Source organism: Salvelinus alpinus, chromosome 36, assembly GCF_045679555.1.
Source record: "Salvelinus alpinus chromosome 36, SLU_Salpinus.1, whole genome shotgun sequence".
NCBI lineage: Eukaryota > Metazoa > Chordata > Actinopteri > Salmoniformes > Salmonidae > Salvelinus > Salvelinus alpinus.
This window is the reverse complement of record NC_092121.1, coordinates 10,790,425-10,816,544: the sequence shown is the minus strand read 5'-3', so window position 1 is coordinate 10,816,544 and position 26,120 is coordinate 10,790,425. Positions and strand designations below refer to the sequence as shown.

Genomic DNA, 26,120 nt, shown 5'->3' with positions numbered 1-26,120 from the left:
CAGAGAACTGGAAGGAAAAGAGGCCAAAGGAGGTGTTGGATTTGGGGATGACCAGTGAAATATAACTGCTGGAGCGCGTGCTATGGGTGTGTGTTGCTATGGTGACCAGTAAGCTGAGATAAGGCGGAGCTTTACCTTACAAAGACTTATAGATGACCTGGAGCCAATGGGTTTGGCGACAAATATGTAGCGAGGACCAGCCAACGAAAGCATACAGTTCGCAATGGTGGGTAGTATGTTTATATGTCACTCCCTTTGGTTTCTTCCCCAGTCATCATTGTTTCTGTTCTGGTGTCATGTCTGTGCGTTGTCCGTGTGTCTTATTTTGTATTATGTTGTGTTTATTTATTAAAACATTCACTCCCTGAACTTGCTTCCCGACTCTCAGCGCACATTGTTACAGAATGACGACTCAACAAAGGGCAGCATCAGGGAGTTTTTATTTAACTTTTTGTGTTGGGGTGATGTCGGGTCCGGGTGTTGGAGCGTAGCTACCTGGGAGGCCTCATCCGGTTTGTAGGCTCCCAAGCCTCAGCGGGTTGGATAGGCTCTCATGCCTAAGCTGGATGAACAGGTTCCCGTGCATCAGCCAAGGCAACCGGGGAAGTCTCAGCCTGCTCATCAGGCTCTTACTCCTCAGCCGGTTCATCAGGTTTCTGCGCTTCAGCGGAGGCGACCGGTCCGCTCCGGATCCCCGGGATTGTTCCTGTGGATGGCGCCCAGCAGCTGGAGCCGAACGTGCTGGGGAGGGGCTACTGTCATGTGTCCTCTCTCTCCGGCCTCTAGGTCACCAGGCTGCTCGTTTATGGCACACACCTGTCACCAGCATTACGTGCATTTGCGCATGATGACACTCACCTGGGCTCCATCACCTCCTTGATTACCTGCCCTTTATACTCCCTTTGGTTTCTTCCCCAGTCGTCATTGTTTCTGTTCCTGTGTCATGTCTGTGCGTTGTCCGCGTTTCTTGTTTTGTATTATGTTGTGTTTATTTATTAAAACATTCACTCCCTGAACTTGCTTCCCGACTCTCAGCGCACATCGTTACAGTTAGAAATAATTAGATTTTGAGCCGGTGATTCTCCTTTACTTTGGAATTGAACTCACCTGTGGTGAGTTGAAGGTAACTGCAATATAAAAATTACTAATTCAACCAGTTTGAATAGCGAAAAGGACTCATTCTCCTGTTTTGTGTCACTACAATGAGCATGGAGAAAATAAACAAAACAAGAGAATTATATGAGGTCAGACACAAGACTGTAGCCAAACATAGACAATCTCAAGGCTACAAGTCCATCACCAGAGACCTTAATGTTCCTGTTTCCACCGTACGTAATGTTATCAAGAAGTTTAAGGCCCGTGCCACTGTAGCCAAACTCACTGGACGTGGACGCAAGAGAAAACTTGATGGAAGATTGCAGAGAAGGATGGTTCGGTTGGTGGAGAAAGAACCTTGATCAACTGCTACACAGATTCAAGCTGACCTTCGGACACAAGGTATGACGGTTTCAACTCGCAGCATCTGTTGCCAACTCAATGAAAGGGGGGTAAAATGGTGAGAGACCCAGGAGGACGCCACTGCTGAGAGAGAGACATAAGAAAGCCTAACAGCAATTTGCCAAAACACACCTGAACATGCCAAAATCCTTCTGGGAGAATGTCCTCTGGACCCAGTGTCAGAAAGCCAGGTCTCCGTCGAAGGTCATGGGTCTTTCAGCAGGACAACGACCCAAAACACACTTAAAATAGCACTCAGGAATGGTTCAAGACAAAACACTGGACTGTTCTGAAGTGGCCTGCAATGAGTCCAGATCTAACTCCCATTGAAAATGTCACGATCTATCACAAGGATGACGCTGGAGAGACGAAGCAGGTAAGGGGAGTAACATTTAATAAATCACGGACATGGAACGAGACATAAACAGCTTAGCAAACAGAAAAACAATCAATGCAGAAGCAGGGAACAGAGCTGGGGAACTGACACATATAGGGGAGGAAATGAACAGGTGATAAGAGAGTCCAGGTGAGTCCAATAACGCTGATGCGCGTGACAAGGAAAGGCAGGTGTACGTGATGGATGGCAGGAGTGAGTGATGCAAGGCATTCTGGCGCCCTCAAGCGCCAGGGGGAGGGGAAGAGCGGGAGCAGACGTGACAGTACCCCCCCACTAGGGGCACCACCCGGCGTCCCACCTGGGCAAACCGGCCGAGACATGGGCGCTGGGCAAGCCGGTTGAGGCGTGGAAGCCCGACGAACCGGCTGGAGCGTGAGAGCCTGGCGAGCCGGCTGAGGCATGGGAGCCTGACGATCCGGCTGAGTCCAGACGCCTGTCGATCCCGCTAAGGAAACCCGATGATCCGGTGGATTGTGACGTGGGATGGGAAGCCACCGAGCCAACCGAGGCAATGAAACCTCTCGAGCCAGCCAGGGCATGAAAGCTCGACGGGCTGGCTTAGGCACCCCCGGTTCCATCGGCGGCAGAATCCACCCCCGACGTCACCGACAAAACAAACAACAAACAAACAAAAAACTCCTGGACAGGCTGGGCAGACAAGAACTGACGATCCAGCTGAGGCCCGACGTGGGATGGGCGCCATCCGAGCCAACCGGGGCAAGGAAACCTCTCGAGCCTGCTAGGGCGTGGAAGCCCGACGAGCAGGCTAGGCACCCCCGGTTCCATCGGTGGTGACCCAGAGCCGATGCCACGATACCAACCAGAACGCCAGTACTCCCCGATGCTTCGTGTGAGGGCTTCTGCATTCTGTCACGATCTATCACAAGGATGACGCTGGAGAGACGAAGCAGGTAAGGGGAGTAACATTTAATAAATCACGGACATGGAACGAGACATAAACAGCTTAGCAAACAGAAAAACAATCAATGCAGAAGCAGGGAACAGAGCTGGGGAACTGACACATATAGGGGAGGAAATGAACAGGTGATAAGAGAGTCCAGGTGAGTCCAATAACGCTGATGCGCGTGACAAGGAAAGGCAGGTGTACGTGATGGATGGCAGGAGTGAGTGATGCAAGGCATTCTGGCGCCCTCAAGCGCCAGGGGGAGGGGAAGAGCGGGAGCAGACGTGACAGAAAACTTGTGGAGAGATCTGAAAACAGCAGTTAGGAGAAGGCACCCTTCAAATATGGGAGGACTGGAGCAGTTTGCAGAAGAGGAGAGTGCCAAACTGCCAGTACCGAGGGGCACAAAGCTCATCGATGGCTACAGGAAGCGCTTGATTGCAGTTATTTTGACCAAAGGCTGTGCTACCAAACATTAAGTCTTGGGTGTCAATAATTTTCTCAATGCCATTTATGATTTAAATGGATATATTAAGTTCTAAATCAAAAACAAAGGTTTTGTAATATTAACAGTGAAATAAAGAATTATGGAGACCAAATACTTAGGTCAATTTCAACTTATTTTTAGGGAAAATTGTGAGTTACTTGAAAAAAGTGAAAAAAGTGCAAGGGTGCCAATATTTCTGGCCACAACTGTAGTGTCCACTAACTAGGATCTAATGGCAGGGGAAACAAAAAACAGCGGTGTGAATTGGGCACAGCCAAAGAGACATGTTTTTTGTCCTACCAGATCCACAAGGAGGTTATAGATAGTGTATCCCTCTGTCCTTCAACTGTTTATGGATGTGGATATCCGGTTCAAGTCCCAGGCTCCCAATGACTGTCATGATTATTTATTTATAAGTTCATTGCAATTTGCTCTTTAGCACCATCTGTTCGGTATCTGATAGAACAGACCCAGAACCTGGGCATTCATTTCAACGACCCAAGACGGTCCATTTACTTAGTGCTGTGAAAACCATGTCATGAAATCCTGCAATCTCATTGCTGCAGTCCCCCTCCCTCCCGCCCAATAGCAAGGAATGTATACTGTAGTGGGCAATGCAGTCCAAGCGCTGGCGGAAGGCCAAATGCCCGAAGCTGCTGTCTGATAGCGGAGCAGTAGGTAACTAAGCAGCTTGTTTTGAACTATATCTTTTTGAAACATTAAAATGTACAGAAATTAACCACACTTTTATGGATATTTTAAACATAATCCTTGAATTATATAATATATATTTTGTTGAAAAATATATGTTAAACTTTTTTTGACCAATCTCAAGTGGGGCACTGCCCTTAATACCCTAATGGACGAGTCGCCAATGCTTGCAATACAATACGTTAACCACTAGAAAATGTATGCACACATGGTCTAAAGTTTGCGTGGAGCTAAGGACATTCTCACTCTAAGTTCAGTTTTTATAATTGCCAACTTTTGCGGGAAAGTGGCGCACGCATGATTTGGGGTATATTTTCTACATACGCAATGTTTATAAATGAGGCCCCTGATCACTCATAGTTCAGGTTGCGCCCTTGTTGTTCAATGAGTTGCAAAACATAATGGATTTGTAACATGCTGCATAAGAAAGATTCATTTAACCTGAAATTTGGAACGTAGTACTTTGAAATATTAATAGAAATAACAACTAGCAACAGGAAATGGTCTAATCTTAAAAGCCTGTTATTTTTATCAGCCATTATGAAACATTTTATTAAATGCTTTTTCAATTATTATTTGATGTTTAAATTTGCATGTCATTAATTACATTGACTACTGTTACTACATTAGCTCAAGACTGTACAACAGATGGTTCAGTGAACACATGAGATGAGCCTGAGAGCTGAAGCCTTGTTCTAGCTCCCCAAGCCCAACAGCAAAGCGTATTGTGGAAAAGACCAGGATGTGAACCCAGATTGTCACATTTGCAACTTATCTTCTATCAATGTCCTTTTTACAAATGGGGAATTAGAGTACATTGACGATTGAACTCACAATAACTAGTAGGTTTGGTGTTACAACCTTACATCAGCCATATCGTCAAGTTGAAGAAAAATACAGTGGTGAACCGTGACCATAGGACAGGAAATAGGCCTTCAGAGGAACCAGAAATCTTCCAATACCTTGTATCAAGAAAATAACAGAAAACATCACTGAATGCGTCCCACATTATATATTCTGTAGTCGGACCATTCTAGTTCTAGCGAAAAAAGAGCAATGCTTTTTGATGACATTATGAATGAATCGAACAGGCCTGGCTATGTCTCGGGCTGCCGCGCACACAGAGACAGAACCAGCATGGACACAAAGCATAAAATAGTGTGACCAGCAAAACAAAGAACACACTGTTTTAACAACCTGTGAATCACATTAACACCAATAGCAACAACAACCGTGTCACCTCAAAGGCTCATGGTGCTGAAAGGACAACGACCGTAAAACCTGTGCACTCCATGGCGCTGAAGGAGAGAGAGTTTTGGTCAAACACATAGACCGGGCTGATAGACAGGCAACAGCAGTCACACACAGCATCAAATACTGTCAAAGAATAAGCAGCCCATTCACTCTAGTAGTCCAAAATGAAATGAACAAATCAGCTGTGACTTCCCATTGCAAATATATTTTATAATGTTCATTCCACTAAACTGTGATCTAACGTTTAAATGCAACAATATTTCAGTCATTACTTTCAAAGGGATAGCGAGCTGCAACAAAAAACAGTGCCACTCACCAGATGATGATCATTTGTAAACTACATTTGAAAGAAGTTTGAAAGTTAATCTTGAAAAGGGTGATGCTAACAAATTAGCAACAGCATCCACCTTGAAGTTGATAACAGCTGCTGCAGCCGCCATCACCACTGTTACACTACTACAACACAAGCTAACTCACATTGTCACACTACTACAACACAAGCTTGCTAAAGTTACTAGCTCAGGAAATCTACCGCTTGCGCCACTGATTATTTTATCTTTCGCTGTCAGTGTTGAATGGCAGAGGCCTTCTTTCCAGCTTCTGAAGGCCTAGTCAATGGCTGGCTGAACTAGCTAGATTTTTCTACTGAAAGACCACCAAAGAAAGAAATTTTTTTCTCTTCAGTATTAACCCTTCTCTTTCCAACACAAACTGAAGAAACGAAATCAGAAGAACATAACAATTATTGTAAAGATGAAATAGAAATACAAAAAATATATATTTTTAATTATAAATCCTTAGACCCCTGAAGGCCCTCATGGTTCCCCGCTAGAAAAATGTAGTAATGGAGAGAGCCTGGAGAAAAACTCTTGCTAAGGTAATGGGAGTGGAAGATAATAATTGTTATCTTATTATGCACCTGGTTTCTATGGCAATATATGTACTCAATGATCTCCCATAGTGACTCTCAAGTACCACTTGAAGTGTCTCATTGACCCGGCCATTTCCCATGACAACCCTCAATCCAACCTGAATTATAAGGTGCTATACAAGCCTACTGTTATCTTGGGAAGTCACGTCACAGCTCCACAGCAGTTGTTTACAAATCAATTACAAAGTAATGAAACCTTCCTAAAATATCCTTTAGTGTTCAACTGCTATGAGGATGATACACCCAAAGCCCTAGTAATGATAGTTACGCCCAAAAGTCCTAGATTCTGACAGTTACACAATGATAGTGTAACTATCAGAATCCCATCGGAATCCTATTGGACTACTCCCCCCAGAACTGTCCCCCCCATCCTCCCTCCATCCCTAGAAGGTGCTCCCTCCATAGCTTCCCTATCTCCCTCCTGGATGTAACTACCAGTTCCAATCTAGTGACCTCTTGTCACACCTGATCCAGATATTGTGAACAATGTAAATATGATGACCTGTGCCACATTAAGATTACATCAAATTGTTAATCAAGTTCTGTGCTGTTTGGCTGTAATCCCACATAGGTACACCATTCTGAGACAAATGTAAAGAACCTTGCAGACAATCTCAGTAGGTTTCACAGCTATTGTTGTTACTGGTTGGCACAATAACTTGAATGTGTGATGCAGATGCACCAGATGCAAATGTTTACTCAAGTTATGTCCCTTGGACCATGGGGGGATGGGGCTGCACGAGACAGCTACTGGGTAGAGGGGACATTACCGGCGGTTCCCCACTATAAGGTCACCATCTAAAGTTGCAATGGTGGTAGTTCAATATTCGTTGATTATGATGTTATTATATAACATGTGTTACTGTCTACATTCATACTGTATGTACTTTTATAAAAGGTTTGGAGGGTGGGTGCTCCTTATATTAAGCAGTGAAGTTAACTATAGTGTATAGCCAAGATTTGAGGATAAATCCTTTAGAATATAATGTAAATATCTATACAATTGCGATCAATAAAATTAATAGAAATCCTATAGGATAAAAAAACATTGAAATCTTCACTAAACGCCTAAAATAATGCAGCTTGATTGAATTTTAAACCCCAAATCTATTTTACATAAAGAAACAACCTGTCATTCATCACAAACTTTGTGAATATCTGGGTTTTCCCTCTTCACAATGCAGAAAGTGCATTTAATCAGTGGACACCACTAATTTTTATTACAACACACCTGTCATAATTGTTTAATTTACTAAAGTACAGGTTTATTATTATTATTATTGCTAAAGGTACTGCATAGGTGTAAACACTTTTTTTTTAGCAAAAGATAGCACTTCTATAGCCTAAGAAAGTAGCAGAAATGTGCAGAAAGTAGTTTTGAATGAATTTTATTGAAGGGAAACTTTTTGGGCAACATAGTAATATGTTCTTATATACTGTACAATGCGGAATTCAACTACAAAATACGAGTCTTCTCCCATTTTTTGAACCATTGCCCCCACCGACAAGGTGTATAAACAGCAACAATAAATAAGAATAAAATAAGATAATTGATCCCCCAAAAAATGTGAAGAACATAAATCGATCAACTCTAATTAGCACATGTAGGACAGTATGCAAGTGTGTGTGCATGGGCTTTGCAGATGTATTTGTCACATGTGCAGCACATAGTATTTGTTTTACATTCCTTCTTTGGCGGCATAATTGGCATCTCCTCCTCTTGCCTGCCCCAGCTGCAGCCTCAGGTGGATCAGGACAAGATTCAGCCCCCTGAACAGCTTTCACAAGCGCTGCAGAGGCTGCTGTGCGGGGTCGGCGCTCCCTTCTTTGAATATGTGGGGTTACAAGTGCCATTCCCAGCTGCTCCAGGAACACCCTCCTCTTGTTCCGCTTATCAGGCATCCAGGTAGGATTGATCTTATTCCATATCACGAAGGCATTGTAAGAGGACACATCAATGATGTTTTGGAAGATGACCAGGGGCCAGCGGGCAGTCATCCTCCTGCAGCTGAAAGTTCCAATCACCTTGTCCAGGTTGTCCTTGCCTCCTATGTTGTGGTTGTAGTCCAGGATGATGGCTGGCTTCCTGTCCTCACGATCACTGATCTCAGCTGTTTTGTGCAGTGTGCTCAGGAGGACCACATTCTTGTTCCTCTTTGGGAGGTAAGAAACTAGAGTGGTGGTGGGGGTGAATGCAAACTTTGATGAGAAGGCCTCTCTCCCCCTTGTTGCGAGGAGTGCAGTGGGGAGCTCAGGCTTGTTCTTTCTAACTGTGCCAACCATGGTGATCTTCCTCTTTAGGAGCTGTTGGCTGAATTCATAAGAGGTGAAGAAATTGTCACGTGACATTGTGCCCCCTCAGTTCATCTGTCACATCAAGCACAACCCTCATCCCCTGGTTCTTCTCCGGGCCTCCACTGGTTGGCTTCCCTGTGTAGACTTGCATCTTCCAAGCGTAGCAGGATTGTGCATCACAGGCCACCCATATCTTGATGCCATACTTTGCTGGCTTGCTGAGCATATACTGCCGGAAAGGAAAGCGACCTTTTGACAAAAGACATTACTATCAGTAATTAGTATCAGTGTCACAGAAAACAATCTCATAAATCAATGATATTACAGCAATACATAATAAAATTAACAGTGAAAATCACTTATATTACAGATATGAAAATAAAAATGTACCTCTGAATGGAACCAGTTGCTCATCCACGGTTACTTCAGGCCCAGGGTTGTAGAGGTATGGCAGACGCTCCACCCACTTCTCCCAGACCTCTCTTATGGCCGCCAGTTTGTCTCTCACATGTCTTGCAGGTCTTGACTCACGGTTATCAAATTGTAGCATTCTTGAGAAAGTGTGAAAGACCTTCAGTGGCATCGTGGCACGAAGAATCGCCCTTCCACTCTCTGCATCCCAGAGACTACATGTAGCCTCGCCTCGGGACCTATACACACCCGCTAAGATTAGCAGCCCTGTGTAGGCACGCAGGTTAATCTCATCTATCCTTTTCCAGTTGTCTCCATATTTACGGAAACCCTCCAAATTTGTTATCTCCAAGATGATTTTTTCGATGGCTGGTGTGATGAACATGTAGAATGTTGAGGCGATGTGCTGGGCATGGGCAACTGCATGTCTTGTGGGCCCTGGGGTCATCCTTATGACATTTTGTGCTGCCATCCTGCCCTGTTTGTCATATGGTGACAAGGACCCTATTATTTTGCTGTTCTTTGACAAAATGTCTCTTTCAGCTTGGGGGATTTCTTTTTCATCTGAAGATGATGCATCGTCCTCTGGGTTGTATTCTTCCCCATCTTCTTCTTCAGATACCTCCTCCTTCTCTTCTAAATAAATGTTCTCTTGTTCCTCCTGGACAACTGAAAAAATCTGATCTACGACCTGTTGGGCACTGAAACGTGCACTCATGGCTTCAGCAAAGAGAGAACTGGGGGGACTGTCATCTGCAGCACCTTTATAGCGTCTGACTGCATTCCCCATTAGTTAACAACACTTTGAAGAAATTGTTATTTTGTCTGAAAGTGTTTTTATTTTGTCTGAAATTGTTTTTATTTTGTCTGTGAACTTGAGTCATGTGTGGGGTCGTGGAGGGGAGATGCTGAACATGCACAAGAATGTTTTAGTTTTGTCTGAGTTCAATCAGTAGCACACATTCTCTCAATTGCTCATTGTGTGTGTGTGTGTATGGGTGTGTGTGTGTGTATGTGTTTGTGGTTTTTGTGGCGTGTAAATGATTTTATAACTGCTGGGTCAAAAATTACCCTAAGACAATCTTTGTATCCTGGTGGTGTACAGCTTTCATGGAAATATGAACAAAGGCAATGTTTCACTTTTTCTCATGTTGGGGTCACTCTAGGAAAAGTCATCAAATTTCCAGTTAAAAAATATCCTTTAGGTGTAACGGTCGTCTGTTGAAGAGTAGTTGGACCAAAGTAAGTGTTCATGTTATTTTTATTTAAACTGAACACTTAACAAAATAACAAAGAGAATGAATGAAAACGAAACAGTCCTGTCAGGTGCAGAAACACAAAACAGAAAACAACTACCCACAAAGCATGGGTGGGGAAAAGCTACCTAAGTATGGTTCTCAACCAGAGACAGCTGCCTCTGATTGAGAACCACACCCGGCCAAACACACAGAAATAGAAATCATAGAAAAAGGAACATAGAATGCCCACCCAAATCACACCCTGACCAAACCAAAATAGAGACATAAAAAGCTCTCTACGGTCAGGGCGTGACATTAGGGGTTTTTCTCTGCTGTTAAACATAGTGGCGGGTCATTTTTTACCCTTAAGACAACACAAGAGTTAAGCAAACCAGACAGCACCATTTTCTAGTATTTTTTTTTCAATTTACAGATAGCCAGGGGCACACTCCAACACTCAGACATCATTTACAAATGAAGCATGTGTTTAGTGAGTTCGCCAGATCAGAGGCAGTTCTCTTAATAAGTCCGTGAATTTGACCATTTTCCTGTCCTGCTAAGCGTGCAAAATGTAACAAATACTTTTGCGTGTCAGGGAAAATGTATGAAGTAAAAAGTGCATTATTTTCTTTAGGAATGAAGTGAAGTAAAAGTAAAAGTTGTCCAAAATATAAATAGTAAAGTAAAGTACAGATACCAGCAAAAACAACGAAAGTATTTAAAGTATTTTTACTTAAGTACTTTACACCACTGGATTTTGAAATGCTGAATGTACTGTCTCCCCTGATTGTACCACACACAAAATAGCGTGATCATGCAATTATTTATTTAGGACTTTTACTGTGAGTGTTGAGACCTCTGAAGCACTTTAATGTTGAGGACATCTCCCTAGTCAACAACTCCTATTGGATTCCAATAAAAGAACAACTATTGGAACCAGTCCAAATGGACCCCTATAGGATTCTATAGGAATCAAATCCTATTCTATAGGAATCAAATCCTATTCTATAGGAATCAAATCCTATTCTATAGGAATCAAATCCTATTCTATAGGAATCAAATCCTATTCTATAGGAATCAAAAATCCTATAGGATAGGTTCTACATTTTTCTATTGGAATCCTATAGGATTTTTTGTTTTGACTAGGGAGTTGTCCTCAATAATCAAGCGCTAGAGCGTTAGAGGTTTCAACACCCACAGTAAAAGTCTTACAGAAATAATGATATGTACCACACCCTTTTGTGTGTGGTGCAATCAAGGGATATACATTCAGAATTACAAAATGTACAGGTATACAAATCAAATGCATTAGTCAGACGAATTGTATTGATTATGCATATTTTAGCACCTCAAATGACAATACAGTTACAGCACTGCAATGACAACGGTCACATCCAATACTAATCACACCTTGTTTGCTTGGGCTATAGGCTCTTTTCATAGCTGTGGCCTATTGAACAATACATAATGATAGAAATAAGGTGCAATATATTGGCCACAAATAGCAGTCAAATACAACATGCATGAAATCACATTTGACTTGACAGACAACAGCAACATTGCAACTCTACCATTTAAATGCACCCTGCGACTTTATAGGCATATAAAGAAAAAACAATTCGGACAGTATTGTATTGTCTGAATACAGTATATCTTTTTCTGTAGCCTGCAGTAGGCTACTATGGGGGGAAAAAAGAAATCTGAGCATGAGTATGTTGTTCTGTATAAACAGAACAGATTGCATACACCAGATCTCTCTCTTTCTGCCTGTCTCTCTCCCACCTACCACAAGTGTCTCCACCTCCTCTTTCTTCCCCACTCTCCCACTCTGTCGGTAATCGGTTCGGTAATATTCCCACTGCCTGGAGTGAACTACCAACAAGGGCTCCGACTGTCAACGGAGGATGTCTGTGGCGCAGCGCAGAGAAATGATTTAAACCTATTCAAGATACATGTAGCAACTGTAAAAGAGTTGTTGTCGCATCAGTGTAAAGAGCTCATCAGTTTGTTTGTTATTAGCAATTGGAAGAGATATAACATTTACACAAATTGCCATACAACATCACCGTGCGCTGACGGACAATTACGCGCAGAAGTTGCGTTGCGTAATCATGATAATCATCGCGGATGGCTGTGTTTCATGTTCTTGGATTATGCGTACAAGCTTGTAATGATACCTGGTCATCGCCTTTCCTTCGTCTACAGTGGAGAAGAAAAGTAACAAAGGGACGCACATGATGAGAAGCGCGGGGTTGTTGCTTGGCTACTTTTTGGTGAAAGTTCTTGTATGCGACGCGGAGGGGGAGCCAGGGCAGAAGCTGGACGGCTTTATTATGGTACCAACGGGTACCAACGAGTCAAAATTGAACAGAGAGAATAGTGTTTCGGAGAGTCCGCATACAGAGGACAGGTGCCGGGGTTATTACGATGTGATGGGCCAGTGGGATCCGCCGTTTGTGTGCCAGACGGGCAGTTACCTGTACTGCTGCGGGACCTGTGGCTTCAGATTCTGCTGTGAGTTTACAAGCTCGCGGCTGGACCAGACAACCTGCAAAAACTATGACACCCCGCCGTGGATGATGACAGGCAGACCCCCGCCTAAGAAAAAAGACCCCACTCACGACCCCACAAAGGATAAGACAAACTTAATTGTGTATATAATATGTGGAGTTGTTGCCATAATGGCCCTCGTTGGGATTTTCACAAAACTTGGACTTGAAAAGGCGCACCGTCCACACAGAGAAAACATGTCAAGGTGTGTGAACAGTAAACAACATCAGCAGTCCCTGTGCGCAATGCAGTAACAACTTTGGATAGCCTAAATAAATGCAGGAATTTAACTTGTATTTGGGTGTCAGAAGTTTCCTTAAAATATTTCGATGCATTAAAGATGCTGTTTTGTTAAAATAGGTGATAACCCACTGGACACAGACGTCAGTTCAATTTCTAGTTTCGATTTACATTTGGTTGAAATCAACAACAAAAATCAACAAAACATTTCGGGTTAAAAGTTGGGTGAAATAAATACGAAGTTTCCTTACCTTGATGACCTTTTTCAAATCCAGTCATTTTTCCCACATCACATAGATTTGTTGGTTGAAATCAAATCAAATTGTATTGGTCACATACACATGGAAACAACATTGATTCATGATCCAATCAGTTTTTGCCTAGTGGGAAGTGTTAAAATATAGAATAAATATACATGCTCAGTCAGTTCTACTGACCACAATTTGTTTGGCAATCATAGGCAATACCTATGCAGCCTACTATATTTTATTTGTGAGTGACTGTGAATACCTGTCCAATTGCGTTGATGTCTTGAGCCATGCTCACTATGTCCTGGTAAAACCAGATGTGCTGGAGATAGTAGTGTGTGATGAGCCATGCTCACCATGTCCTGGTAAAACCAGATGTGCTGGAGATAGTAGTGTGTGATGAGCCATGCTCACTATGTCCTAGTAAAACCAGATGTGCTGGAGGTAGTAGTGTGTGATGAGCCATGCTCACTATGTCCTAGTAAAACCAGATGTGCTGGAGGTAGTAGTGTGTGATGAGCCATGCTCACTATGTCCTAGTAAAACCAGATGAGCTGTAGGTAGTAGTGTGTGATGAGCCATGCTCACTATGTCCTGGTAAAACCAGATGTGCTGGAGGTAGTAGTGTGTGATGAGCCATGCTCTCATCTCCCTTGATGTCATCTACCAACATGGTGCCATTAAAAGCCACTTTTTTACTCCATTACACCTGCAATTGTTTTTAATTATCTCACTGCCCTAGATTTCATCATTTTAATTAGATTCGTTGTTCTTTTTGGGGGGAAGCGAACTTAAGGTTCACTTCCCCCAAAAACTGGTTGATTCAATGTTGTTTCCATGTCATTTCAACAAAAAGATTCAATGTGATGACTTTAATTTCACGTTGAACTTATGTTAGTTGACAACTCAACCAAAAGTAAATCAAAACTAGACGTTTAACTGACGTCTGTGCTCAGTGGGCTGCCTTTGTCTCAACATGCCTTGTGATCCCTATTGTGATTTGTCATAATTCTCAACTAAATTATCAATGCACAAAGGAAGGTGATCCCACTAACCCAATATAGCATAAATGGTACCGTGCATATCAATGAAAACCCTTTGAGCATATGCTAATTGGTCATTGGTAGTTCATCTACAAGCATGAGAGTAATTGATTTGATTTAATCTACATTATTTAGACATTAAGACCTGTAAGGATTCCCGATAAATGTCAGATAAATATCGAGGTTTACAGCGTTTGAGCTACTGTAAATTTGCTCGATTTCATAGCCATTTTGATTTCCATGTCATGCTTTATTATTGAGTGAACCAGCTGATTGAGGTGTTTGTGTTTTTTGTCAGGGCTCTAGCCCAGGTGATGCGCCAGCCTGGTCCAGGAGAACACTCAGAAGACATTGGAGTGCATGGACAGCACTATGACAATATGCAAGCCAACAGGGTACCTGCTAACAGTCTCCGTAAGTAGGCCTCTTCCATCCAATGTCTCATTTCATAGAGAATAGCCACTACAACAATAGTTTGATACACATTGGAAAGTACAACCAATGGTAAGATGCATAGTCTATTATGTGAAGGTCTGCAATGCATTGGGTATGGTCATGATTGAGATACAGAGATGGTATAAACAGGATGCCATCTGCAGAATCCTGAGGGTCTGACTGCTGTGATCAGACGAATCATGCACAATCTTTACCTCTGTACACACATACACACAATGTTTCAAAACAGCCACTAACAGTAAACCTTATCACGCAAGAGAACGTTGACATTTTCATTTTCATCAATTCTATGCTGGAGTCCTATTGAAGTGCCCAACAGTCTCCGATTGGTCTTTGTGGTTGTAGTGAGGCAGCTGTGAAATTCAAAAGGCTTATTCACCACCACCCTTTGCCTTCCTGGCTCGCCTGATTTAGCTGCTCCAGATAAGAGAGTTGTGAAAGAAGTCCATTTTGGAGAGTCCTGTGAGCTGCTGAAGCAATTACTCACAGCCTCAGTAATCATTTAACACACTGGGATAATTATCATCATCAACCGCCGCTGACTAATAGTAGTATAAGGCTTTCGCTGCTCTCCATCTCTTACAACTGGCTCTTTCTTTCTCATCCCTCTCTTTTTAGTCTCTCTCAAACAGGCAGGCACACATCTACACAGACCAGCAAGAATTCACTCATTCACTCACTCTCTCACTCACTCGCTCACTCACACTCATGAATGATGCAGGATGTATTATTTTATTATGCATTGCATGTCTCAGGCTGCTTGTTGCAATCACACAGGCTAGGCTTTAGTCACTAATGGCAATGGACAGACTTTCCCCCATTTGCTTGTTTGGAAGTGATTGTAATGCATGCTGTCTGTTGTTGGAGAGAAGTAAAATGACATGTTTACTTATGGTAGTGCATTTTTCCTGCTGAAAAGGAGTGTCAATGTTTGACATGAAAAACAAGCTGTTTGTTTGTGTGTGACAGACAAATTCAACTTGGAGAGAATGATAATGGGAATACTAGATTTATGTTGACGGCATAAGCAAATGGCAACAGTGTGTTTTTTTTGCTTTTGTCAAAAACTGAAGTAGATCAGGCAGCTCTGGGTCAAGAGCCTCCACTTTGATTCTTGAGTGTAGCTGAGTGTAGCTTCCACCGATAATTGAAGCTTGTAGCTTGTATTCGCGTGAAGAGCTGGCATTTTTCTCCCATCCCTTGGGTAGGAATTACCAAAGGGATTGGAGACCCAGTTCTGCAATCAGGTGGGCTGCATGGACACACATTGGCATTGTCTCTCCTCACAGTATTGGGAAGGATCCATACGTTTTCACACAATAGCACTGTGGATTGGAGAGTGTAGATGAGTGGAGAGGTGGGTTCTGGGTAATCTCTTCCTTTGTCAATGGCCCTCCCACCTCCTCCAAGCACAACACTATCTCTCTTAGTCCGTCACATCAAGTTGAAGCAACAAGGACTTCTTCAATCTCCACTGTGTCCGCTCACAAAAGGGATGTGTAATTTAGTGTGACATAGCTTTTCAGGTGTACTTAGAAGGCCAGGGATTGGGTGAAAGCAGTGTGTGATTCCACTAGAATTCAACACACTGTTTTTTATTGGTTTGGTATAATGTGGGCATTATAGAATCAGAAGGAGCAGTTTGTCACTATTAAGGTGTGTGCTCTATTGTAATAGAGGTAGTGTTGTTTAGTTATGCTAACTGGAACCCTTATTCAATAAAGTGGGATGACAGCACAGGTTTCTTTGAGCAGGTATTCACACTCATTCCCACACTGACTGTTCTCTTGTAAAAAGTCTCACAGGCAGAGCAGTGTCTTGCTGTTTCATGAGAAGATGTGACGGGTTGTTGTATCAGTGTGAACAGCCTCACCCAGTGAGCTCCCTGTTGAAGATGTGGAGAGGCGCAGGGAGGTGTGTGAGGGGAGACACCCAGGAGTTGTGCTGCTAAAGAGCTGACCCCATCTCCATGCAGGCTGAGGGGTAATAACCCAGAGAGTGGGGTGTGTAACTGTGCTGGGAGCAGGGCCATTCCATAGAGCACTGGGACTAAAACAACCTTTACATTACTGAGGTTCTCCAGTCTGAAATGCCATTAAAGTGCTTAAAGCCGCAAGTGCTGAGACTGACTGGCAGGCACATACTCTCAGTCAGCAACACAGTGTGTGATTGTTTGGAGTTAGGTAACCCACTGGGTACAGCTTAGTAGACAGACATCAAGTCAGGAAATTGACAGGGCTTTTTATGGTAGCATGGTACCTCAGCCAGAATAGTAAGAAACCTCAGCCACGAGACTAGAGAGCATAATCAGGGTTGCTATAGTGGTGTAAAAAAAAGAAAAGACACAATCAGAACAAGGGAAATAGTTTAATTCAAATTGATTTTCAAATTTGCCTAATACAGCATCAATAGAATGGAAATGGAATGAAACCCTTTGGGCTGAGGCGCCTGAAGAGTGTTGTTCTGGTGAATGAATCTCATTATCACACATGTAAAGCAAGCACACTACGCTAGCAGAAGCTCTCACTTAGACAGGTTATTCCACTGGATGTGAATTATGCAGGGTATCTAATCTAGTGAGGCTGATGTCCATGTATGACACCCCATGGCATACATTGACTGCCAAAGAGGACTGTCTGTGTGTGAACTGTGTCTTGTGAGAGAGTAGCGCTCTGAAGCGGTGGCAGCACAAGTAATTAGGTTAATGTGTTTGAGTAACATCTCCTCCTGGGTTTTCAATCTGATGTTATATTACACTGAACACTTGCTGCATTGACGATTCAATTGAAAGAGACTCATTAGCATGGTGAAAGGCTTACTTGTGTCAATATCAAGGTATCTATTAAAAATAATATGTTTTTTCTTGACGTTTTTATCTGCATATTGTGCTTTTTTGTAATTGTACAATATGATTTTAAGCAACCAACTCAGCAAAAACAGGTTGATTCAACGTTGTTTCCAAGTCACTTCAACCCCAAAACTCAAATGTGATGACATTGAATCAACGTGGAAAACTGATTGGATTTGCAAAAAGTCATCAACGTAAGGGAATTTAGTATTTTTTTCACTTAACTTTTAACCTAAATCCAATGACAGGATGACATTTTTGGTTTATTTCATGTTGAATTCAAGTTAGTCGATAACTCAACCAAATGTAAATCAAAATTAGACGTCGCACTGATGTCTGTGCCCAGTGGGAAAGCTTTCTCCCATTGTTATGGCCGTAGACTTCAAGTACATTCAAGTAATGAGGCCTTTGTTTCAAAGACCAATTTTGAAATGTTCATTAACCCTTGTCAGACCTTTAATTGATTATGAAAGAACTGTGTTATGATTAGACCACGGCTATGAATTTTTTTCGAAGGGCTTTGACATTCACAATACAAAGTCCTCTCTTTTATACAAGAAGAGTCCGTGGTTTCCAGTGCTTCAGATCATGCATGCCATACAGTGCCTTCAGAAAGTATTCATGGCCCTTGACATATTCCACATTTTGTTGTGTTACAGCCTAAATTCAAAATGGATTAAATATATTTTTTCTTACCCATCTACATACAATACCCCATAATGACAAACTGAAAACATGTTTTTAGACATTTTTGCAAATGTACAATATTTGCACATGATTCTTTTTTAAATTCTACAAGCTCTGTTGAGTTGGTTGTTGAACATGGCTAGACAGCAATCTTCAAGTCTTGCCATAGATTTTCAAGCCGATTAAAGTCAAAACTGTAACTAGGCCACTCAGGAACATTCAATGTCATATTGGTAAGTAACTCCAGTGTATATTTGGCCTTGTGTTTTAGGTTATTGTCCTGCTCAAAGGTGAATTTGTCTCCCAGTGTCTTTTGGAAAGCAGACTGAACCAGGTATTCCTCTAGGACTTTGCCTGTGCTTAGTTCTATTCGATTTATTTATTTTTATCCCAAAAAACTCCCTTGTCTTTACCGATTACAAGCATACTCATAACATAATGCAGCCTCCACCACGCTTGAAAATATGAAGAGTGTTACTCAGTGATGTGTTGGATTTGCCCTAAGCATAACGCTTTGTATTCAGGACATAAAGTACATTTCATAGTGAAATCCCTGAGCGGTTTCTTTCCTCTTCGTCAACTGAGTTAGGAAGGACACCTGTATCTTTGTAGTGACTGGGTGTATTGATACACCATACAAAGTGTAATTAATATATCAAATAAAATATAAATGTAATCCATTTTAAATTCAGGCTGTAACACAACAACATGTGGAAAAAGTCAAGGGGTGTGAACGCTTTCTGAAGGCACTGTATATGGCTCAGATGGTTTCCATTCGGATTCCCTTATGTCACATGATGGAACTAATACATATGGTGCCAATATGCATGACATCTCCATGGAAACGAAGGTATGACGACCAAGTGGCCTGTCCATGGATTTTTGCTGTTGTAGATAAAATAGATAGGAGCAGAAAAAAGTGATTGTTGTTGAATTACACTAATTTAAGAGGCAGAATACATTATATCTGACTTTGAATTAATTTCCCCACAGTGGCAAAAGGACCTGATTATACACTTGCAGTTTGCTGTTACACTGTCAACTCCTATAGGATTGTGCATGCCTGTATCCATGGCAATCTCACACAATATTGCTGACACTGATTTCTTTCTGCCCCTTTCAACTTCAGACTGAGCTGATAAAAAAAGACTAATCTAGGGAAATTCCCCTGAGGAAAACTATACATAAAGACATTTGAGGCACCCTTAAATATCGTAATAATCATGCTTTGAGGGAAATACTAATAATGAATGAACACTCCTAATAGGCAGCTTAGTTTTTTGTTTTCAACACATCAACTGTAGAATAAGCATTTTCTTTGGTTAATGCTTCCACTTTCTCCTCTTCATATCGAAGCCCACCAAAGTAGAGTACGGAAATGTGTGGACAAGGTAGTATCTTTCAGGAAACGGCTGCCTGGTTGTCACAGGCATATAGTACCCTGAACATCAAGGCTACTGTACCTCAAGGTATGCCTACGAGATGAGTTTTCTCCTACAGCTGAAATTATTATTATTCACTTTAATGAATTCAGGCGTTCTTGGTGCTGCCACGACAGGCGAATAATTAATCATTCTTTAAACAGAGACCCCTTTTTTTCTTCCGTGCCCCCTCCTGGAATAATGATCCGTTCATTACCAGCCAGCCGACATGTTGACAGGTAGGTGGAAATCAGGGGCTCAGGAGCAGCTAGCGATGGGATGGGAGCTTCAGCACTGTGGCCTATGGCTGCCTCACTGATGGGTCATAGTATAGCTATTAGTAAGCTACATTTAAACCTACAGCAAAATGTAATCCGAAAAAGATGAACATGAATCCCTCCCTGTACAGTACATTAAAACAACGCACCATGTTCAACAATGTATTTTAAAAGTAAGCTGTAGGTATATCATATACAAGACTGCCGATCAGACCCCAAAACCCAATACCCTCATGTATGACCAATGACAAGGATTTATTTTACGACTGCCTAATGGCATTTTTGAGTAGTTCAATAACATGGGGGTTACTGCAGATACCTTAGACTTCTGAACATCCTCACACTATTCAGGATACTCTGCCTCCATGCTGGCTGGTGATTGGGAAATTACACAGAGGGCCTGTTGGGGGTTCTAACACATCTAATGTAATGTAATATTAATGTCCACTGAGAATGGTCACAGCTTCAAAGGGGTCTTTCTTCACTTACTCTTTAAAGAGGTTTCTTTGGTCATCTTTTCTTTGTTGGCTACTGTTGGCAAGCCCCTCTTAAGTGGTAAGTGTTTAAGTTTACTCCCAGCTAAATGATGAATATCTACATTTATAAACAGATTTCAATGTAGATGAAGCACAGCCCATGTTAGATCATGAGCATTATTAGTGCATCCTTGGCATCACACTATCCACGATCTACAATAACATAGGAAACACATCCCTCTGAAAAATATATTGCTGTTTTTGACCATACAATGCTTGTCATAGTGTTTGTGAAAATTACTGTTCTTCCATTACTCTTTTGTAATTATTACTAGGTCAGCAAAGACAGAGGTAGTTCATGTCAACAGACGACCAGACCTTTCTTGTAACAAATGGATGCTTTGGTGGGAAAAAATTGTCATTGTCAGAATAGAAACCCAAACAATCACAACCATGCATCTTACAACCTCAAAACCACCAGACTTTATTAGTCCAGGAGACCATGAGTTCAGGAGCAGCACTTTGAGTTCAGGAGCAGCACTTTGAGTTCAGGAGCAGCACTTTGAGTTCAGGAGCAGCACTTTGAGTTCAGGAGCAGCACTTTGAGTTCAGGAGCAGCACTTTGAGTTCAGGAGCAGCACCTTAAGTTCAGGAGCAGCACCTTGAGTTCAGGAGCAGCACCTTGAGTTCAGGAGCAGCACTGAGTTCAGGAGCAGCACTTTGAGTTCAGGAGCAGCACTTTGAGTTCAGGAGCAGCACCTTGAGTTCAGGAGCAGCACCTTGAGTCCAGGAGCAGCACCTTGAGTCCAGGAGCAGCACCTTGAGTCCAGGAGCAGCACTTTGAGTTCAGGAGCAGCACCTTGAGTTCAGGAGCAGCACCTTGAGTCCAGGAGCAGCACCTTGAGTCCAGGAGCAGCACCTTGAGTCCAGGAGCAGCACTTTGAGTTCAGGAGCAGCACCTTGAGTTCAGGAGCAGCACTTTGAGTTCAGGAGCAGCACCTTGAGTTCAGGAGCAGCACCTTGAGTCCAGGAGCAGCACCTTGAGTCCAGGAGCAGCATAGTAATACCCAGTCAACGTTCAGTCATTGTAGTACACTAGCATTAAATCTCTACTGGGTCTGGTAGTTCTCTCTTTGTAGATAATGCCTCAGTTGTACAACAACATACCTCCCATGTTATTTACATTTTCATGCCAGGTTTGCATCTGGTTGCAACAAAATGGGCTGTGCCCTGTTTGCGCCCACAGGAAAATCTATCACCGTCACTGTCGTTTTGATGTATTTGAGGACACCAAGGTGTGGCTTTCATATACACACGCACGCACGCACGCACGCACGCACGCACGCACGCACGCACGCACGCACGCACGCACGCACGCACTCACTCACTCACTCACTCACTCACTCACTCACTCACTCACTCACTCACACACACACACACACACACACACACACACACACACACACACACACACACACACACACACACACACACACACACACACACACACACACACACACACACACACACACACACACACACACACACACACACACACACACACACACACACACACACACACACAGACTATATTGTTACGAGATAAACAAAGACACAAGGATCTAATTTTGTCAACTGGAGATGAGAGGTAAATAATTGCACCGGCAGGAACAGCAGCACTAGCTATGTGACTGAGCCCTCTTCAGTTGGTTGGTAAGAGTTCAGCAAATTAATCCACTTGTTTGGCTGCAGTAGTATGTGAGATTCAAGAAAACAGGGCAGCACAGATGGATTTGTAACATTAAATCAACTAGCTACAATGGACAGATATTACAATAGATCAACAAAGCCTGTTAGCATACAACGTGTCCTTTCTCCCAATCAACAGAAAAAGCCTTCAGAAACACATGACAAAATCCTGTACCCTGTATACAGAATATAGTCTGCTATATCCCTGAGATTATAGCCTTGAGAATACATTGTCGGGAGACAACGCTTTGTGCTTCCTTCCCATATGTGTTGAGGACTGCTGTTGTTTTGACTGCACAACAGCTCCACTAAAATGGTTATTTTCTCCCTGGCGTTTTGCTTCTGTCTCGTTGACTCACTTCTGGGCAGGGGGTAGAGTGGTGTGTCTATAGGGCACAGTCCTGCGCCTGTTCCCCTCCTCGTCCCCTAGCCATGTCTGGCACTGTCAAGTGTACCCATGCCAGGGCTGCCTCCCTAGGATGGATACTGCCTCTATGGCAGGGGTTGTGGGTGCCTGGTTGGCACTGAGTGAAATGGTCCAGAGGGAGTTCTCACACGTGTCAGCCGTCACAGATGACACAATCCTCTCAGACAGACAGGGCTTTGTTCTAGTTCCCTCTCCTCTCCTCTAGTTGCCTCTCCTCTGGGTGGGTGGCTGGCTGGCGGCTAGGCTACACTCCACTTCTGTCCTGTGTGCTGCTGGGGCCATCTTGGCCACACGCACTGTCCTATCCCTCTCCTCCAGGCCTGCCTGTGTGAGCAAGGGGCACCTGTGGCCACTTGGCCTCTTTTCTCTCTAGGCAGCCAGCCGAAGAGAAGAAAGTTCCCTTGCTGCCAACACACACGGCCGGGCGGTCTGGCAGGCCCTTTCCCCACAAGACAGTGTCACAGGAAACTGTATTTAAATGGGTTACTACTACCTACAATGATGAATGGAAAACGGTTACACATAATCACCTTTATTTCCAGTTACATGCCTGTTTTTTAACAGGGCACTTTGTATCTCCTCTTCCTTTTTATATCTGCCTTGTTGAATGGTACTAGACAAAAGAATGCTGTGATCATTTTGAGACACTTTAGTTAAGCTTCCGCCTAAGGGCCGAACCTTTAAAAGTACTGGTGCTGCATACTAATACTGTAGTTCTATATCTTTGTTGGTACCTGACATGAATGATAACACCTTGTCAAGCTCGCAGGCTGAGAAGAGAAGCTTGATACAACAAGGTTGAAAAGTGAGATGAGGGTTTACTCCCACTAATGGAATACAAATTATGTTCTCTCTTGTATAAACGAAATGATTTAATGTACCATAAGTAGCACATGGCAATATGCAAGCACTTGGATGAGCAGATAGTGATTAGCTTTTGCATTGCTGTGGGCATATTATTTATTTTGTAGAAGTCACGTTTGTGTCTGTACTATAGACGAATGAAACGCACACTTCCATGCACGGACACCTTTGACCCAACTGATGGCATGGAGAGTACCATTATCACAAATAGTGCACACAAACCCACCATCATGCATGGTTTTAAGTAGTTCACCCAGACCACAGCACACACATCTTAATGCACAAAATAGTGAATATGTTTTATCTATATTTAATGTACCTTTTGCAAATCGTTATTCTGTGCTTGTATTTTTACCTAACTGTTTACTGAATTATCCATTCATAAAGCACATACAATGGTGTCACTGTAATGAATAGGTTTGACAAAATAACTGTGTTGTCCATCCAATATACTCTTAGCATAGGGGAACGTCAATTTCATTCAGTAATACAAAAAGACAAAGCTTATACATTAGATTTACATAGCATATGAATTCATTAAATGTTAATTTCATGCAGGCTTTTTGTGAGCGCAGCAGAGCCTGTTCTCCCTCAGCAGATAAATAATGGGAGTATGAACTGTTGCTCATGTGGGTGTTGCCAACTGGTTAATGTATGAACTATGGAGACAGGCCATTATAAGTTGGAGTTTCCATTACTTAGTTGGCGTAGTCAAACTTGCCTCTGGAGAGAAACCTGTTCACCTAGTTTGCCAATCGAGCCAATAAACATCAACATTTACAAAGTGAAGTGTCGCCCTCAATAACACTCCGAGTCTGGAAGCGTAGGCTACATTTCAGAGGTGAGCTGATGAATGCGTATGAATTTAAGGTAATGGAAGCAGGTAGAGCACAGAGAAGGAGTGAACAATGCTCTGAGAGAGGAGAAGAGAGGAGGCGTTATTGATTCTTCTGCTGCTTTTATCTCACAGTGAGCTCTACCTGTCAGATTGGATTACACAGACAATGGCTTTCCTCAGTCTGCAGGAATTCAGATACTGTTTTTATGCCATCATCTGCACCCAGATCGGTTATATTCCCCCCCCCCTGCATATGCCTATTTTATGTAAATTACAACTGAGGAAATTCAACCTATAAAATGACCTGTCAAGTCATGATTTACCCGGTGAGTCAAAGGTTTTTTTCATCAATCTTCAAGGCCTGACTATTAATCTCTCAGCTTGTCCAACCTTTATGAGTATAAAGAAGAAAAGCCAGGGGCTGGACACACGTTTACATGGAATATAGACTCCTTCCATCAGGGCAAATAAGAGTGACTGACTGACTTTCTTCTTGCGCACTGTCTAATACCCTGTAAATCCGTCTAGCAGAAGTAGGTTTCTGCCAGAGGCTCAGTGTTAAATGTCACACTGACTATTCTAGACAAATTAGTTTGTGAAAATCAACATCAAATACTGACAAACTGTGCAAAGTATTGAAATCACATTCCTTGCAGTAGGTATATTGGAAGTATGCATATATTAGGTTATTTTCTGTACATGCTTATTGAATCTGAAATATTTCAATGCAACAAAGCAATGCCAAATCATCTGATGAAACTACAAGCGTGCATCAAATATTATGAAGTATTGCTAATAAATTATACAGTACATGTTATTGGAGGTCTTAGGACTAATCCTTCTGCAGACTTTCACTCCCCAATTGGAAATAACCTGTGAATGAGAGTGCCCTTCCCATTGTACCATCCATCCCTTTTGGGCATCCAGCTCCCAAAATACACTCTTGCATTTTTTATGAGTTCTTGGAAGGTATCTGTGTCTGTAGTGTTGATTCACTTACTCCTGCAACAACCTTTGAGTCTTTAACCTTACAAAAGTTTTCACAAATGGACCACTTTTAACCAGTGGCAGACAGATGGAAAGTGAATTGAAGTAGGACTTCAGTAATTTAGAAGAAACGGTGTGTTAAGAGGACAAATGTTTGGCAGATGAAATGGGATTTTATCCATTGTACACAGACAATGGAGGGACGGATGTATTACTCCTTAAATTAGCAGCTCAATGCCAAAGTAACAGCTTGTACTTCAGATTTCCAGAGGTGAGGTAATTTCAGCGAACAATGATTCTTGAAAACCACTTATTGTTTTCACCTAGTCACAGAGCTATTAGCAGGTGTAGTGAAAGAGTTGTAAAGCTTCCCTGTATATGTCTTTTAATGAGACAACACGGATCATTTCATGGCCCTTTACAAAGTAATTAGCACAGCACGGAAACATCTATTTGACCGGTGGGAAATTAGCTTCTAATTAGCCTATTTCACTATTATTATATTTTTTATTATCATGGAGAGGCTGCACCATGGCATAGTGGACTCTAAAAGTTGATACTTGTTAAAAAAGTTAGAATGTTAAACTTGTACCATCTTTTATTTTTCAGTGGCAGAGGAGAGTACAGTAGTCCTTTTGAAGTGGTGCTGACAGTTGTTTCATGTTTGGTTCACGCCTCCTGTCCCTGACCTTATTCTCCCACTGCCCTCCTCCCACTTTTTAGCTCTTGCTACACTATCCTCTTTCATATTAATTGGACTCGCTAAGGAAAATAAACACCTTCCCTATTCTTCATTCAAAAGCATTTTCTCCTCTCTTTAAAGTATATTGTAGTTCTGTGCAATGGTCTCTTCCTCTTTAAACCCTCGTCTTTTTCCACAGAA

The 26,120-nt window shown here is 42.4% G+C and overlaps 1 protein-coding gene and 1 pseudogene across 1 annotated transcript in view; one reads left to right on the top strand and one right to left on the bottom strand.

The window, feature by feature from the left end:
- Positions 1–505: 505 nt before the first annotated feature.
- On the bottom strand, positions 506–9,359 carry LOC139564845 (piggyBac transposable element-derived protein 4-like; annotated as a pseudogene).
- Positions 9,360–11,913: 2,554 nt separating this feature from the next.
- The window catches only part of LOC139565109 (protein shisa-9B-like), a 29,024-nt gene continuing 14,817 nt past the window's right edge, over positions 11,914–26,120 (top strand). The window contains exons 1-2 of the mRNA XM_071385198.1: positions 11,914–12,880; positions 14,505–14,620. Of these exons, the coding sequence (XP_071241299.1) occupies positions 12,360–12,880; positions 14,505–14,620 (637 nt within the window). The 5' untranslated portion in view covers positions 11,914–12,359. The remainder of the gene's footprint in view (positions 12,881–14,504; positions 14,621–26,120) is intronic.